General features: G+C 36.9%; 1 protein-coding gene across 1 annotated transcript in view; it reads right to left on the bottom strand.

Annotated features, from left to right (window-relative positions):
• Positions 1-14,236, bottom strand: part of kank3 (KN motif and ankyrin repeat domains 3) — a 28,372-nt gene that overhangs the window by 13,879 nt on the left and 257 nt on the right. The window contains exons 2-5 of the mRNA XM_067395340.1: positions 3,855-3,936; positions 1,857-3,491; positions 1,360-1,468; positions 860-1,084 (exon numbers count right to left, since the gene is read on the bottom strand). Of these exons, the coding sequence (XP_067251441.1) occupies positions 860-1,084; positions 1,360-1,468; positions 1,857-3,491; positions 3,855-3,891 (2,006 nt within the window). The 5' untranslated portion in view covers positions 3,892-3,936. The remainder of the gene's footprint in view (positions 1-859; positions 1,085-1,359; positions 1,469-1,856; positions 3,492-3,854; positions 3,937-14,236) is intronic.

The following is a 14,236-nucleotide window of genomic DNA, read 5'->3' as shown; positions in this document are numbered from 1 at the left end:
AATGCGACAGCTGAAACCCATGTCTTGCATACATCTGTGCGTAGTGGTTCTTGAAGCACTGACTCCAGCTGCAGTCCACTCTTTGTGAATCTCCCTCACATTTTTGAATGGGTTTTGTTTCACAATCCTCTCCAGGGTGTGGTTATCCCTATTGCTTGTACACTTTTTTCTACCACGTCTTTTCCTTCCCTTCACCTCTCTATTAATGTGCTTGGACACAGAGCTCTGTGAACAGCCAGCCTCTTTTGCAATGACCTTTTGTGTCTTACCCTCCTTGTGCAAGGTGTCAATGGTTGTTTTTTGGACAACTGTCAAGTCAGCAGGCTTCCCCATGATTGTGTAGCCTACAGAACTAGACTGAGAGACCATTTAAAGGCCTTTGCAGGTGTTTTGAGTTAAATAGCCGATTAGAGTGTGGCACCAGGTGTCTTCAATATTGAACCTTTTCACAATATTCAAATTTTCTGAGATACTGAATTTGGGATTTTCCTTAGTTGCCAGTTATAATCATCAAAATTAAAAGAAATAAACATTTGAAATATATCAGTCTGTGTGTAATGAATTAATATAATATACAAGTTTTACTTTTTGAATGGAATTATTGAAATAAACTTTTTCATGATATTCTAATTATATGACCAGCACCTGTATATACATTCATAAGTTACCACTACTGCCACATTCAACAGCATATCTCAGAAATCACTTTCATATATATATATATATATATATATATTTTTTTTTTTTTTTTAGTACAAGATGAGTCAACAATATTTTTGGACTTTTTTTTTTTTTTTTAGCACAGAGCAAACTGTTTTATGATATGAACATGTCATCACACAAATCTACAGGCACTTACTTTTCCTTTACTTCCTCTGCCTGATCCTTTAAATCTTCAGTCCCAGCTGGCATGTTTTCATCACTATCAGTTTCATCCACATTTATATTCATCTCTTCTTCAGATGTATCCTCTAGAGCTGCCTCTTCTTCCACACTGCTGTCTGAACATGCACCAGCCTCACTTCCATCAGAGGAACTCTCTTCATCCTCTTCTTCATCCTCTTCACTAGAGGTCGACTCATACCTGCAAGATTTTAGGTGGAGAAATTCAGTATAGTATCATAAAATTGGAAGAGCCATGTTGGAAGGAAGTGATATACATACATTTGTTACTTGGCATAAAAGTATTTATTGTAATTCATAAATGTAATTGTATTTTATGATATTACTGTTGTTGCCATTTTATAAAAGCAATAAGTCGTGGGACACAGTTAATGACATTGATGTTATTATGGTAAAGGCACTTGGTATCATGCCTAACAATATTTCATTATTTAAATATCTGCTCTAGCAACTCACCCTCCATTTAGAATTCCAACAAACTTCAAGCTCTTTTTGCCACCACTGGAAACTGCACCAGCGCCACTCCCATCCTTCCTCTTCATGATAGATTTCAGAGGGCCTGCAGCTTTATTGCAAAGAAATCACTGTTAAAGGGGTTTTCCAGATTTATTTAAATCAACATGAAACAGCATTTTCAATACTTTTGAGATAAAGAAATAAATGTATGGTCGGATTTGAGTTTATCCATTCTGTATTGACTGAATCATGCCGTGACCTTTATTACATGAATAGTAAACGACTTTAAATTATTTCTGCGTTTGTTACTGTGCTAACTAATGGCAACATGTTAGAGAGGCTGCATTACCTACAACAGTATAGTTGCACTGCAAAAGCAGAGCAATTATCTTAATAAGACAATTTTTTCTTTGGAATAACTGTGCATAGTATGACCATGAACATGCTTTACGAAAGTTAAAAAAAATCTATTGACATTTAAAAATAACAATGCTTACTCTCTGCAGAAGTCTGTTCTTCACTGTCTTGTATATCTGTGACACAGGGAGATTCCCACTGGATACCAATGCTTACTAGCGCCATGTTTTTTTCCTTTGAAGTTTCCACAGGATCTGTTTGAATGCTTTGGTCATTTTTAGAAATGTACTCCGGGTCAGTCACATCTGGAAACAACACTCCAACTGAACAAACTTCAGCAGGACATGTTTCCATTTGGGCATTGACTGTCTCTGGTTTCGCTATTGTCTCTTTGTCCAACATAATCTTGGATGTCCTCTCAATTTCCTGAGCCCTTAAAGCTTCAAGATCTTGGTTGACCTGAGTTAATTGTGTCTCAAGAACCTGGATTGACTCCTGTTGAAATTTGATAGTGTGTTGCAGGGTATCAATTTCTCGTTCTGTCTCACTTTTTAACCCTAGAAATGATTCTATTACCCAGACTGCCACATCTTCTGTATCCACTCCAGTCTGAATTCCCTCATCATGCATGACACTAGCCTCAGTCTCAATAGCTGCATGACTAACATCAATAGTAGTTTCGACAGCAGCATCCTTGAGTGCTTGACGATTGAAGACTACCACAGCCTCAAGAGGAATATCACTACCTACTGATATGGATCTTTTTTCTACAGGAGTAGTGGTTAGTTTCCTTATTTCCTTTTTTTCTTGTTCATCACTTTTGCATTCTGGCCTTTTATTCCAAAGTGATGGCGATGGTAGGGGTCCTGGTTGAAAGGCTTCCACTACTGCCTCAGTGGAGACTTGCATTTTGAGCGTTGTATCAAGTTCTTCTGTTTTCTTTCGAAGTTCCAGAGCCAACCTTTCCTTTTCTGCACGGAGCATGGCAACTTCTCTTTCTAGAGCTGGTACTCCTTTCACTTTCTCTTCCATCTCTCTCAGCTGCCTAAGAGCAGTGGCCATCTGTTCTCGCACTGTCTGAAGCTGTCCAGGAGGCAATGTTCCTGAGTTCGAGGCTGGAGTGCTCCTTCCAGATGTCTGAGGACTGGCTCTGGTCCAGATCCCAGAGAGGGGGGTCTGCACAACAGGTGATATCTGTAGCAAGTGAGCATCTGAAGCAAGCTGGGAAGAAGCTACAGAGAAGTCCCTATTAGATCCACTGGCTTTGGAACTCACTTTGGAAAGGTCGGACAAATTAGAGCCTAAACCATTTGAAAACTGACTCTGCTCCTGTTGCAGACGAAGGCTAGTTTCAAGAAGTGTTCTCTCTACCCTAGGGTTGCGTGGTGGAGGTGGTGGTGGCACTTTGGACCAAGTAGGTTGACTGGGACTGATAACTGGTAATGGAGAAAGTGGTTGTGATTTACTAGGTGATGTAATTGGGCTCTGGAGAAAAGGTTGGCTAGTCTGGCCATTCTCACTGGTTGTTGAGGAAAGGGACTCAGTGGACGTCCAGCCACTGGTCCGGCCCCCAATACCCAAATTCCGCCCACGGTCACCCCGAGATCCCCTCCGAAGGTTCACATTAGCTCTACGAATGCTGTGTCCACTCTCGATTTCTTCAACATACTTGAGAAAATCAAGGTCCAGTTGGAATCCGTAGGGTGTCTGTACAGAATAGGAGCCACCTTGATCTGTTTCTTCCTCATTAGAGCAATGAAAAGGGGCACTCAGATCTGCAATGCAAATATGAAAGTGAAAGTGACATGTAAAGGCCAAGTATGTAACCCACACTCAGAATTTGTCCTCTGCATTTAACCCATCCAGTTAGTGCACACACATTAGGAACTGTGTGTAGTAAACACACACACTGCGAACTGTGGACATACACACCCGGAGCAGTGGGCAGTCATTTTTGATGTGGCGCCTGGGAAGCGATTGGGGGTTAGGTGCCTTGCTAGGTGCCGGTATTGAGAATTGAACTCACAACCTTTGGGTTACCAGTCTGACTCTCTAAACATTAGGCCACGACTGCACAACATAGCAGGTGTGGTCATCTTGAAACATATTTTAATCTACCGAGTAAAACATTTACTTACTTGGCAGTTTGGAGGATATGTGCACTGATTGGGTCATTTTATGGAGCCTTATGTTGCCCCTCCAGAGGACAAATCAGCATACCTGCAAGCAAAATACAAAATTTCAGTGCCATAAAAAACATAAGACTAATGAAAAAAGTTGTTTGGGAGCTGCAGAGCTGGTGACCTGCAACCTAAAAGCATCTCTAAACCAGTTGATTGATGTTTTTGGTCTATATGTGGTCACTGTGAATGTTTTAAGGGTTATTCAGTTGTTAAGAGCCAATGGTCCTGGAGTGTCACAATTGACATGGGCTGATAGGTAATGGTGTTGCATGTTTATTAGATCACAGCAATGATGTATAAGCCAGGATGACACAGTTTCTAGCTGAAACACGCTCTGGTCTTATGTCATAGAAATAGTTGTTTTTAGACTGCACACATTGTCCTGAGGTTTCTGTGATCACCTCAAAATTGTGGTTAGCTGTCCAGTCGAACTTAATGGGTAATTTCAAAACAAGACATGGCTGACAAGAAATACAGCTTTACCCCTCATAACAAGTAAATTGTGTGCCTCATTGTATACCATGATCTTTTTAATTTGTAGAATATTTGGGTTATGCATTACTGTTAATGCTTGGATGGTCTTTGTGCTGTTCTATGTATGGTGTTTCATTGCTTATGTTCCCAGACATTTTATAGAAAAATGATGCATTTTCTGTCTCGTGTCACACCTGCTTTCACTTTCTCTACTGTTCTTCATTTTTACGTTTGCTCTGTGTAATATTCTGGTTTAAATTACAAAATTGTAATTGTAGTATTGCACAATTATAGTATTATAGCATTATTAATTTTACTGACTTATAAATTGCTTTTTGCTGAGTTATAAATTGCTTGCCATCTGCATGGATTGTAAACATCATTGTCCAACACGCTATGTAAAGCCAAATAACTTAATTACATTGTTTTCAGACAAGAATATAGGCAATGAAGAAGTATAAAAATTCTGCTGCTCAGTGCATCTACAGAATATTGCTGAGGGAATACAGGAGTTTTCTTTGGACATGGTACCATGGTGATGCTACTGTGTGTTTTGGACCAGTACGGTAGAGTCAAAAAGTCTGAGACCAATTTATATTTTTAGCATAACAATTTTAGTACTGAGCTGACATGAACAGAACCTGATGATCATATTTTCCAGCATGATTTGAGAATGATAAAAAGCATTTTGCATCTCAAATGAAGAAATCCTGACCTTTTGTACAAAGGGGTTCAATACTCAATGTCTTAAATTTGCTTATTTGATCATGATACACCTATGTTCAGTTATGTTCACTTATGTTTCTTTGCTCATCAAATCATCACACCTGTTTGTTATCATCTCATTATCAATGTGTATTTAAGTTGCTCTGTTTCACTCTTCAGTTGTTGGTCGACGTTTGCGTGTTGTTTCACACACTGTCAAACCTTCTGTCTGTTCCTATGTTTAATGTATTTAATGTATTATTAAAATCACTTCGTATTGGATCCTGTGTACCTTCGTCTTCATCTTCTTCATCTTGTGACAGATCAGTGACCTTAGAGCAGAATTTTAAATATTTCTCATTCATTAATTATTTCTGAGTTTTAATTGTGGTCCCCACAGTACAAAATTGCCATCTAATATACTGTATCACTGTATCATGGCACCACTACATTAATTTTTAAATGATTTTAATATATAACACTCACCTCATATGTTATTAATAACACATATTGTGAACATCCTTTAAGATGCTAAATTTCAATACCAATTGACAGAGCAGGCCATGGAAATATAGTTAAAACACACACACCCTCTGACAGAGGAGGGGAAGCATGTTACACATAACTGTTTTCACAGAGCCCCAGGCACATTCCACTAGACACTTCCTTTTTCACACAGTGCTAATATGACCAGGCTCGGACATGTCATTCGAGCACAAAGACCCCACAAAGGCAGCAAACCATTTAAATGCAGGATATAATGAGCAGAATGTTGGGCCAAAGAAAAAACAAAACAGAAGCACTACACTGGTTTAAGTAGTGCTGGGCCTGCTGGCAAAGGCTGTGTCTAATTAAAAACATACTGCGTACCGTTTGATCACATTTAACAGGCCAAAGCTGTTTTTTCCACTGATTGAGCAAAGTAACGGTACCATGTGGAGACTAAACTCGAATGCTTCAATATGTTTTGCATTGGACAGACTGACTGTGTCTGGCGCAATGCAGCACGTTGTGCATGCAGCTAACCAGGTTTCCAGTCCCTTTGACTACAGTCTAGCCTGTCAACTCAAAGCGTGTTCTCTTGATTTGCAGCTTGCAGGACTTCCCCGTCCCTCCAGCTGTGAGCTGAGAGGTATCACTGTGTTTGTCTGCTGGTAACAGCCTAATTACAAGGCAAGAAGGGAAAAACACATTCCTGTCTAACTCTGCGCCTCTTAACTAGCATGCTACAAACATGCCAAGCTCACAAAAACAAAAGCATATCCACCGTTTTACAAAGAACTGAACATTTATACTACAAGACAGGGCCATAACCACCATAGACATTGAGGGGGATAAGTCCCCCTCCCAAAAATTGGAAATGGCCAAATACACTGCCCTCCAAAAGTTTGGAAACGTCCTAGAAAAGTAGGGTTTTGGACAATATTAGCATGAATCCTTTTTAATTTGTGATCATTTTGCACTGATAAGGGACAACACAAACTACGAAAACATATTATATTATATAAACAGTTTATACATTTTCGATTAATCATAATATCCACCATTAGCAGCTATCTGACCTAAACTGGGTTCTAATTTGTTCATTGTATTCTAAACTTAATTGGCAATCGATTGTTGAAGCTATTAAGGTGTGCTGACCCAAAAATCTTTTACAGACCTGGGCCAAGTTTAAACCAGTAACCAGGCATCACAGCTGGCATAGGGGCATGTCTGACTTTGACATGTATATTGCTGGTCTTCAATGATAATGTCAAGTTACTTCAATGTATTTGCACCAAAAAATTATAAGGATTTATACTGATATGGTCCAAAACCACACTTTGCCAGGGGTGTTTCCAAACTTTTGGAGGGCAGTGTATGTAGACAAACTACTTCCAAGGCACTCACGTGGTAAAGTAAAAAGCCTTTAATGAACTGGGCTTAAATCATTAAAACAAGTTAAAAGTAGATCTACGTGTTTCGTCAACACAGCCTTCTTCATTAAAGAAGAAGATGTTTACCTCCATCACATCCAATGAGCACCAGTGGCTATATAAAGACACCCGTGTAGCACTCTCTGCTTCTGTTTCTTGCAAGAATATTTGACAACTGTTTTACGATAGGAAAAAAAAAAAAAAAAAAAAAAAAAAAAATTGGAATAATAGTAACATCATAAAACCTACAAAATAACACAAATGGAAGTATGTAAATTATGTATTGACTAATTTAAGCTTCTCCAAAGTTGCCATCCACAGATTCCAACTTGAGACACTTGGACATTGATTCAACTTCATGAAGTGATTCCTGGGAAGCATTATGAACATATAAAAGAAGTTTCCACATATCCTTGACACTTTTTTGCTGCTTTTCTTTCATTATCTGCTCCAAAACAGCTTTTTTTTTTTTCTTTTAAAGGTTTGTAAAGAAATTCACAAGTATATATAGACAAAGTTTATATTTGTCAACTACACTATTTTAAGTGATAAATCTTTAGATTTTTAAGATGATGAGAAGCATACATTCTATCAAGTGAGGTCAAAAGATTGACTGTTATTTACTGCTTGTCAAGTCAAATCAGCGGAAATATGTGTTCTAACCCTGTACCTTTCATTCTTTCATTTAGTTCTGGTCCATAAAAATAAGAGCTTTGTGAATAATATTCTCCACTTTGAACACGGGAACAGTGACTTCTCAGAGCAGGCAAATAACTCAAACAAATCTTCCACTGTGGTGTTGTCTGAATGGGAGTCATGTTTTGAAAGTGACCTCATAGCACTCCCTCCCATTTTCCTGCAGAGGAAGCAGGAGGTCTCTATTCACATTATATTTTATGGGAACTCTGCAGGCTGGGCAAGGACACATCTTACTTAAAACAGGGCTGTTTCATGAGTGGGCAGTCCCATAAAAATCATTGACAGAGCCTTCTGACGCCAACCTTAAAGCACTGTCAGGAATTTGTGTGCAATCACATGACTTGAAGGAATAGTACACCAAAAAAATTAACATAATGTCATCATTTACGCACATTCATGTTGTTTGAAATCCATCCTTCAGTAGAACACAAAATTAGATATTTAGCAGAATGTCCAAGTTTCTCCTTTCCATACAATGGAAAGATATTTCATATCTTCTGAAGCAATATGATGGGAATAGATTAATGGGAAATAGTTTGAAGTACAAGCCATTAGATTTTCAGTAAATAACTTAATTTTGTTGTTTATTGGTTCTCAACCTCATTGGTTCTTGCGCATCATGTGCACATTTAAACTTCTGTGTTTATTTGATGTGCTCTATGTATGTCAATCATTTAGATGTGAATAAAAGTCTAAATTAAATTTGTTCATCACATAAAGAGATCATATCTCTTCACAAGTCTTGGATTAATCTGCTTGATTCATATGGATTAGTTTTAACAATGCCTTTATGACCTTTTTGTGTTGTCAAAATTTGGATTATGTGGACTTTCAATGGAGTAACAGAAATTTCTCTTGTGTTTTGAAGATTAATTAAAGTAAATGATGACAAACTTTTCATTTTTGGTGAACTCACCCTTTAAGAAGACTTGAAATATAGTGCACATTTATATGGAAACATGATTCTTTTATGCTGTTTGTCATTTTGGAGCTTTTACATTGTCCATATCAATTTACCTTGTTTTATGTAAAAGAGTAATGTGAGCATTCTGCTAAATATATCTTTTTCTGTTCATCTTTGGAATTATTTTAGAATACTTTCATAGTGCTTTTTGTCTTTATGATGTTTGACTTTTTTTTCTTTTTTTTTTTTTTGGGTGAACTATTCTTTTAAGCTACAGAAATACTGTGCGTTTAATTGTTGTTTTACCAGTGTCACAGCCTGTGCAGCAACACAGCTGCTCTTTCCTGAAAGGAAGTGGGCCTGATAAGACCCCTGGGTCTCCTGGAAAAGCAGCTATTGTCTTTCAGGACAGTGAGTGCTAGACAGTTGATCAATAGAGCAAAAGCTGCTTCCTCAAGAACCAGGCAAGAAAAAAAAACAAGGAAATGAAGCACATGCACATGCTCTAAAAACAACATCCCTAGTGAAATTAGCTCATTTTTCAGGATACAAAAGCCAATGTTTAAAGTTGTAGATGCTGAAAACCAATATTGATTAAATGATAATAAGTTACATTTTTACTAGTCTTAGCATCAGACGGCACACCTACAGTCTGTTAACTGAACATCTGACTCATATTGCACACAAAAACACACACACAAAGAGATGGTTAGTTAGGGTTGCCAGTTCAAATAGGATTAGTCACCATTTACAATTTGGAAATGTTCACAAGTCGTTTTAACTAATATTTGCAAGTTGTTGCTTCAATAAACACTTTTAAAAATGAACTAATCACTAGATTTACCAGTTTGAGATTCCTGGCATCAAATATTTGAAAAAGATTTGTTTGAATCACTTACTAGTAACTACATTACATATTCATGAGAAGAACTGTATTTTCAAGTTTGTTTTATTAAATAAATAAATTTGTGAAATAATCAGTAGTTAATACTTTAAGAAATTCCAGTCACAAAATGTACACATAATTGCACTAATTTTCTCGATGTTTCTTGCATGGTTGGTTGCGGACTGACACTGTTATTTCCACGTCTGTCTATTATTGTAGCATCTACTATTTTAGGTAAACTCACCCTTAAACTGCATGCATACAAAAGATGAATAGATCACCTGTTGTTCACAGACTCTTCCTGTCTAAAGGCCCAGGTTTACTAATATAAACACACATCATTATATAACATAACTGCATTTATCTTGATATAAAATGAAACAGCTTTCCAACACATAGAGCATGCAGCACTCTTGACATGTATCAACAGAATCACACCTATCAGAAAACATTCAATGACATCATATTTAAGCTTAACAAACATGAGGGTGCTCTTCCAAGATCAATAAGTACATGTAGAATACATGTTTGGATGACTGCACAACAAGTCTAATGCTATATATTAATGTTATATTTTCCAACAAGAGGGTTGATCACCAAGAAAATTTTTAGGATGTTTTACTGGCTAGTATGGCTTGAACCATACTTTATAAAATTCTGACTGATGACTCATTCACTTTTTGCTGACACCTATCGGCATGTATGCTGCATCTTGGAATAGCAAAACATTCGGCCTTGTTTGTCATGTGATTACATTATTCCATAACTAAGTGTCTATTAATATGGGAGTTACCAAAATAAAGGGAACAGATCTCTCAACATGGTTGCACCATAAGGGGGAAACACACTTATACATACAATAAAAAAACTTTTAAGCCACGACTGGATTTTTTAATCTCATGTGAGCGTAAGTAATTTTAAACAGATTTGTCAAAAGCATTATTTAGTTCTTTGGTGTAAAATTGTAATATATGGAACTACTTAGAGCTACTACTTAGTAAAACACTACTTAAAACATTTTTTAAAAAGCATGAAAGAGGACAGCTGCTGTGACAGTTAACAGCAACATCCTTCCATTGTTTCTAAAAGCTGCTTCAGAAAATGGACACTTCCTGTGAAAAACAGCTGATTTACGGGAGTAAAAACAGATTCTCAAGGCCAGTAACAGAGACTAGAGGAGTCATTATTGTGGTGCATTATTGTGGAGTCATTATAGTGGTGCTTTCTTCAAAAAGAATCACAGCTATTACTGCTAATACTCAACATCAAGTTATGAGAATGAAAGTATGTACATTTCCCACACTGTGTGTGCTAAAAACATGAATAATACCTCAAATTATGCATCTTGTTCAGGAGAAGCATGCTATTACTTTGAAGAGGTCACTTTTTGAAGGAGGGACTCTAGCCACATCTAGACAGCAGAATGTCATATAGAAACATGGAGTTGGGCACTTTTGACTTGTAGCAGTAGGCAAACAACTAACAACCACTCAAAACAGCTTAGCAAGCTTAACAACACCCTGTTACCCACCCACAACAACACTGTAGTGCCATTTTTTGCATTGTATTTGCTCATATTCAAAGATACATTCTCAAAATGATATTACACTAGTCAGTCAAGAGAGGAATAGCTATTTGTTTACACTCTTAAGTACGCACTAAGAATGAGGCTGGGTTGTATTAGTCTACAATATATTTGCCAGACGCTCATATTATGTAAAATCATGCACGTATCAATTTCTTTTATACGTTTGTATGTTACAGTATTCATCATGACAAATCAACATGTGAAGGTGTGATCAAGCTCAGCTCCGCATAATGAACAGAATGTTCAGTTCATTATATCTAGCACTTGTGTGTGTGTGTGTGTGTGTGTGTGTGTGTGTGTGTGTGTGTGTGTGTGTGTGTGTGTGTGTGTGTGTGCTTTTGTTTATATTACATTGTGGGGACCAAATGTCCCCATGATGTAATATAAACCTGAGTTCACCTACATCGTGGGGACCAGCCAGCGGTCCCCACAATGTAAATGGGTTTATAAATCATATAGAATGAGTTTTTGTGAAAAAGTAAAAGTTTGCACAGTTTCCTGTGAGGGTTAAGTTTAGGGGTAGGGGCAGGGTAGGGGGATAGAATGTACAGTTTGTTCAGTGTAAAATGCATTGAAGTCTATGGAAAGTCCCCACAATTCACAAAAACAAACATGTGTGTGTGTGTGTGTGTGTGTGTGTGTGTGTGTGTGTGTGTGTGTGTGTGTGTGTGTGTGTGTGTGTGTGTGTGTGTGTGTGTGTGTGTGTGTGTGTGTGTGTGTGTGTGTATTCTGGGGTATTCTTGGCCTTGGTTGGTCTGACAGGAATCTATTTCCAACTTAATTATCAACTTGATCCTGTCAAAGTCAGGCTAGGTAACTCTCCTATAACAGCACATGACAGTATGTTTCTTCAACATCACAGATTATTTGAAGTGTCAAGTGGTCTAAGAGAGAACGTTTGATAGTCGCACATGAGTTTGTGGAATCAGCAAAAACCAGGTTCAGAAAACTCATACTGCCACAGGTTTCTTATATATCCAATTGGATATTCTTCAATCATGGTTCCTTTATAAAATCACTGGAATCATAATTTCTGTTGTGCTAAACATTTAGATAACTTCATATGGAATCTAATTATACTTCACTGACTGTCTTTGAACTCTATTGTATCATTTAACTTCACTGTCTTCTCTGCATTTCTCCTCTTCTATAGCTTATTTCTTCATTTAGCTGTCTAATAAACCTGGCATTGTATATTACGAACATTGTTGGCTCTTTGACAAATTGGTTTTGTTCCACTTTTGTAAGTTGCTTTAGATAAAAGTATCTGCTAAATACATAAACAGAAATGTACTGTCACAGAACAGACCAGAACACACCAATTTTTATATTTTCTATGCTGATGTCTGTGAACATACAGGCACTAACTTTGTGATGTGCTAATTGGTTTAACATTTTCAGACAACGCTCTGTCTCCCAAACTGGTACAATGTTCAGTATTATCCACATACCGGCAAATAATGTGATTTAGAGGAAGAGAAAGTCTCTAGAACATGCTGCTGTGAACACTGCAGGCTCTATTCGCCTGCAAACAACTTATACATTCTCCACATTAACGGACAAACAAAGGACTTTTGTCAGGGAAGTCAGTCAAATCATGTCCTACTATTTAACTATATTAGATTAAAGATGAGAATGTATTAGACAACAATCAGTGCAAAGCAGCAAAAGCCAGCCTTATATGGGGTGGAATGGAACCATAACACATTGCTGAATTGCAATCAGTTTTTACTATATTATGAATAGGATCACATGGAGATACAGAGGCTACATAGGCATCTACCAAATCCTAAACATTACATAATTAATTCACCATTTCATACTGAACTTTGTTAATCACTGTATAGCATTGAATTCAGCATTGTTCTGAACACATGGAATGCAACAAAATTCTTTACATGTATTCCACTTTGTATGTAGAAGGAGAAGAGCAAGTGGAGGGGCGACCCAGACAGGGGAATGGCCCATAAATAGAATCATGAGACCTGAAGCATGTGATTCTTTAGTGTTTTGGAGGCAAGTTTAATTTTCAAGCTACATAACTTTTTTGGGACAACAACAATATACTGTATTGTTAATAGTAGTTTTGTTTGCAGTGGAACAGTAGATCAGGATGACTCGATTAGTGGAAATGGTCATGCAAAGGTCATATTTCTTCATTAATTCTCCCTTTGCTCATATTGCATTCATTATTTTTATTAATAATATAAATGTATTTATTGCATTCCATGTAATGCACAGACACTTTGTGTATATGCATAGGAGTTAAAACACCTAAACACCTACTTTTTTCTTTCTCCTTTTTTTAATTATTATTTTGTTACCATACATAATTGTTTGCAATCCTGTTACCAAACTTTAGGGCATGTTTGAATAAAATTTAAAACCCTGATTTCTGGGACATTATTTTCTTACAATAAAAATTAAATAAACATGAAATCAGGTTAAAGGTTCAAATAAAAGAAAAATATACTTAATTTATATAAGGTAATGGTTTGCGATGTGACCCTTCACTCAGCAGGTTAATCACTCAATAGCTAGTTTGGGGAAAAAAGTGTTTTTCTGTAGTTATTGATAAATCTACATAACCTTTCCATTAATTCAATACATTTGCAAACAGGGTTACATTGTTGAGCTTCATGAACGCAGTGTACAAAAACTGAATCAATATTAGCTTATACGATATCTAGCCTAATAGTTCTCTTTCCCCAGAGACCAAAGGCTTGTGCTTCAATCAGTCAATCAATATACAAACAGATCAATTAATCAATCAATCAATCAACAAAGTAATTGGACACTCATTTGTACCTTATTAGTGAAACAATAATAAGATACAGGCTGCACTACACATACATTTATTTATCTTGACTTTAATCTAAAGCCTTGTAACAGCTTTAATTGTGTTATTCTGCAGAGATTTGAAAATGCTATTGCTGTTAAAATACTAAACGTGGCAGACAAAAAAGTCTCAAAGACTGACATAAAGTCCAGTATCACACCCCATAGCCTATCCCATATTATGTATTACGATACAACATATTTAAATACCAAGCTTGGCTGTCACTGCAAAGTTATAGCAGTGACAGCCAAGCTTTATCATTGTTAAATAGATTGTGATAAACCTAAACGTTTAACTATCATCAAAGTAAGCACAGTATGGTAAAG

This window comes from Chanodichthys erythropterus, chromosome 9 (genome assembly GCF_024489055.1).
Source record: "Chanodichthys erythropterus isolate Z2021 chromosome 9, ASM2448905v1, whole genome shotgun sequence".
NCBI lineage: Eukaryota > Metazoa > Chordata > Actinopteri > Cypriniformes > Xenocyprididae > Chanodichthys > Chanodichthys erythropterus.
This window is presented reverse-complemented; position numbering and strand designations above follow the sequence as displayed.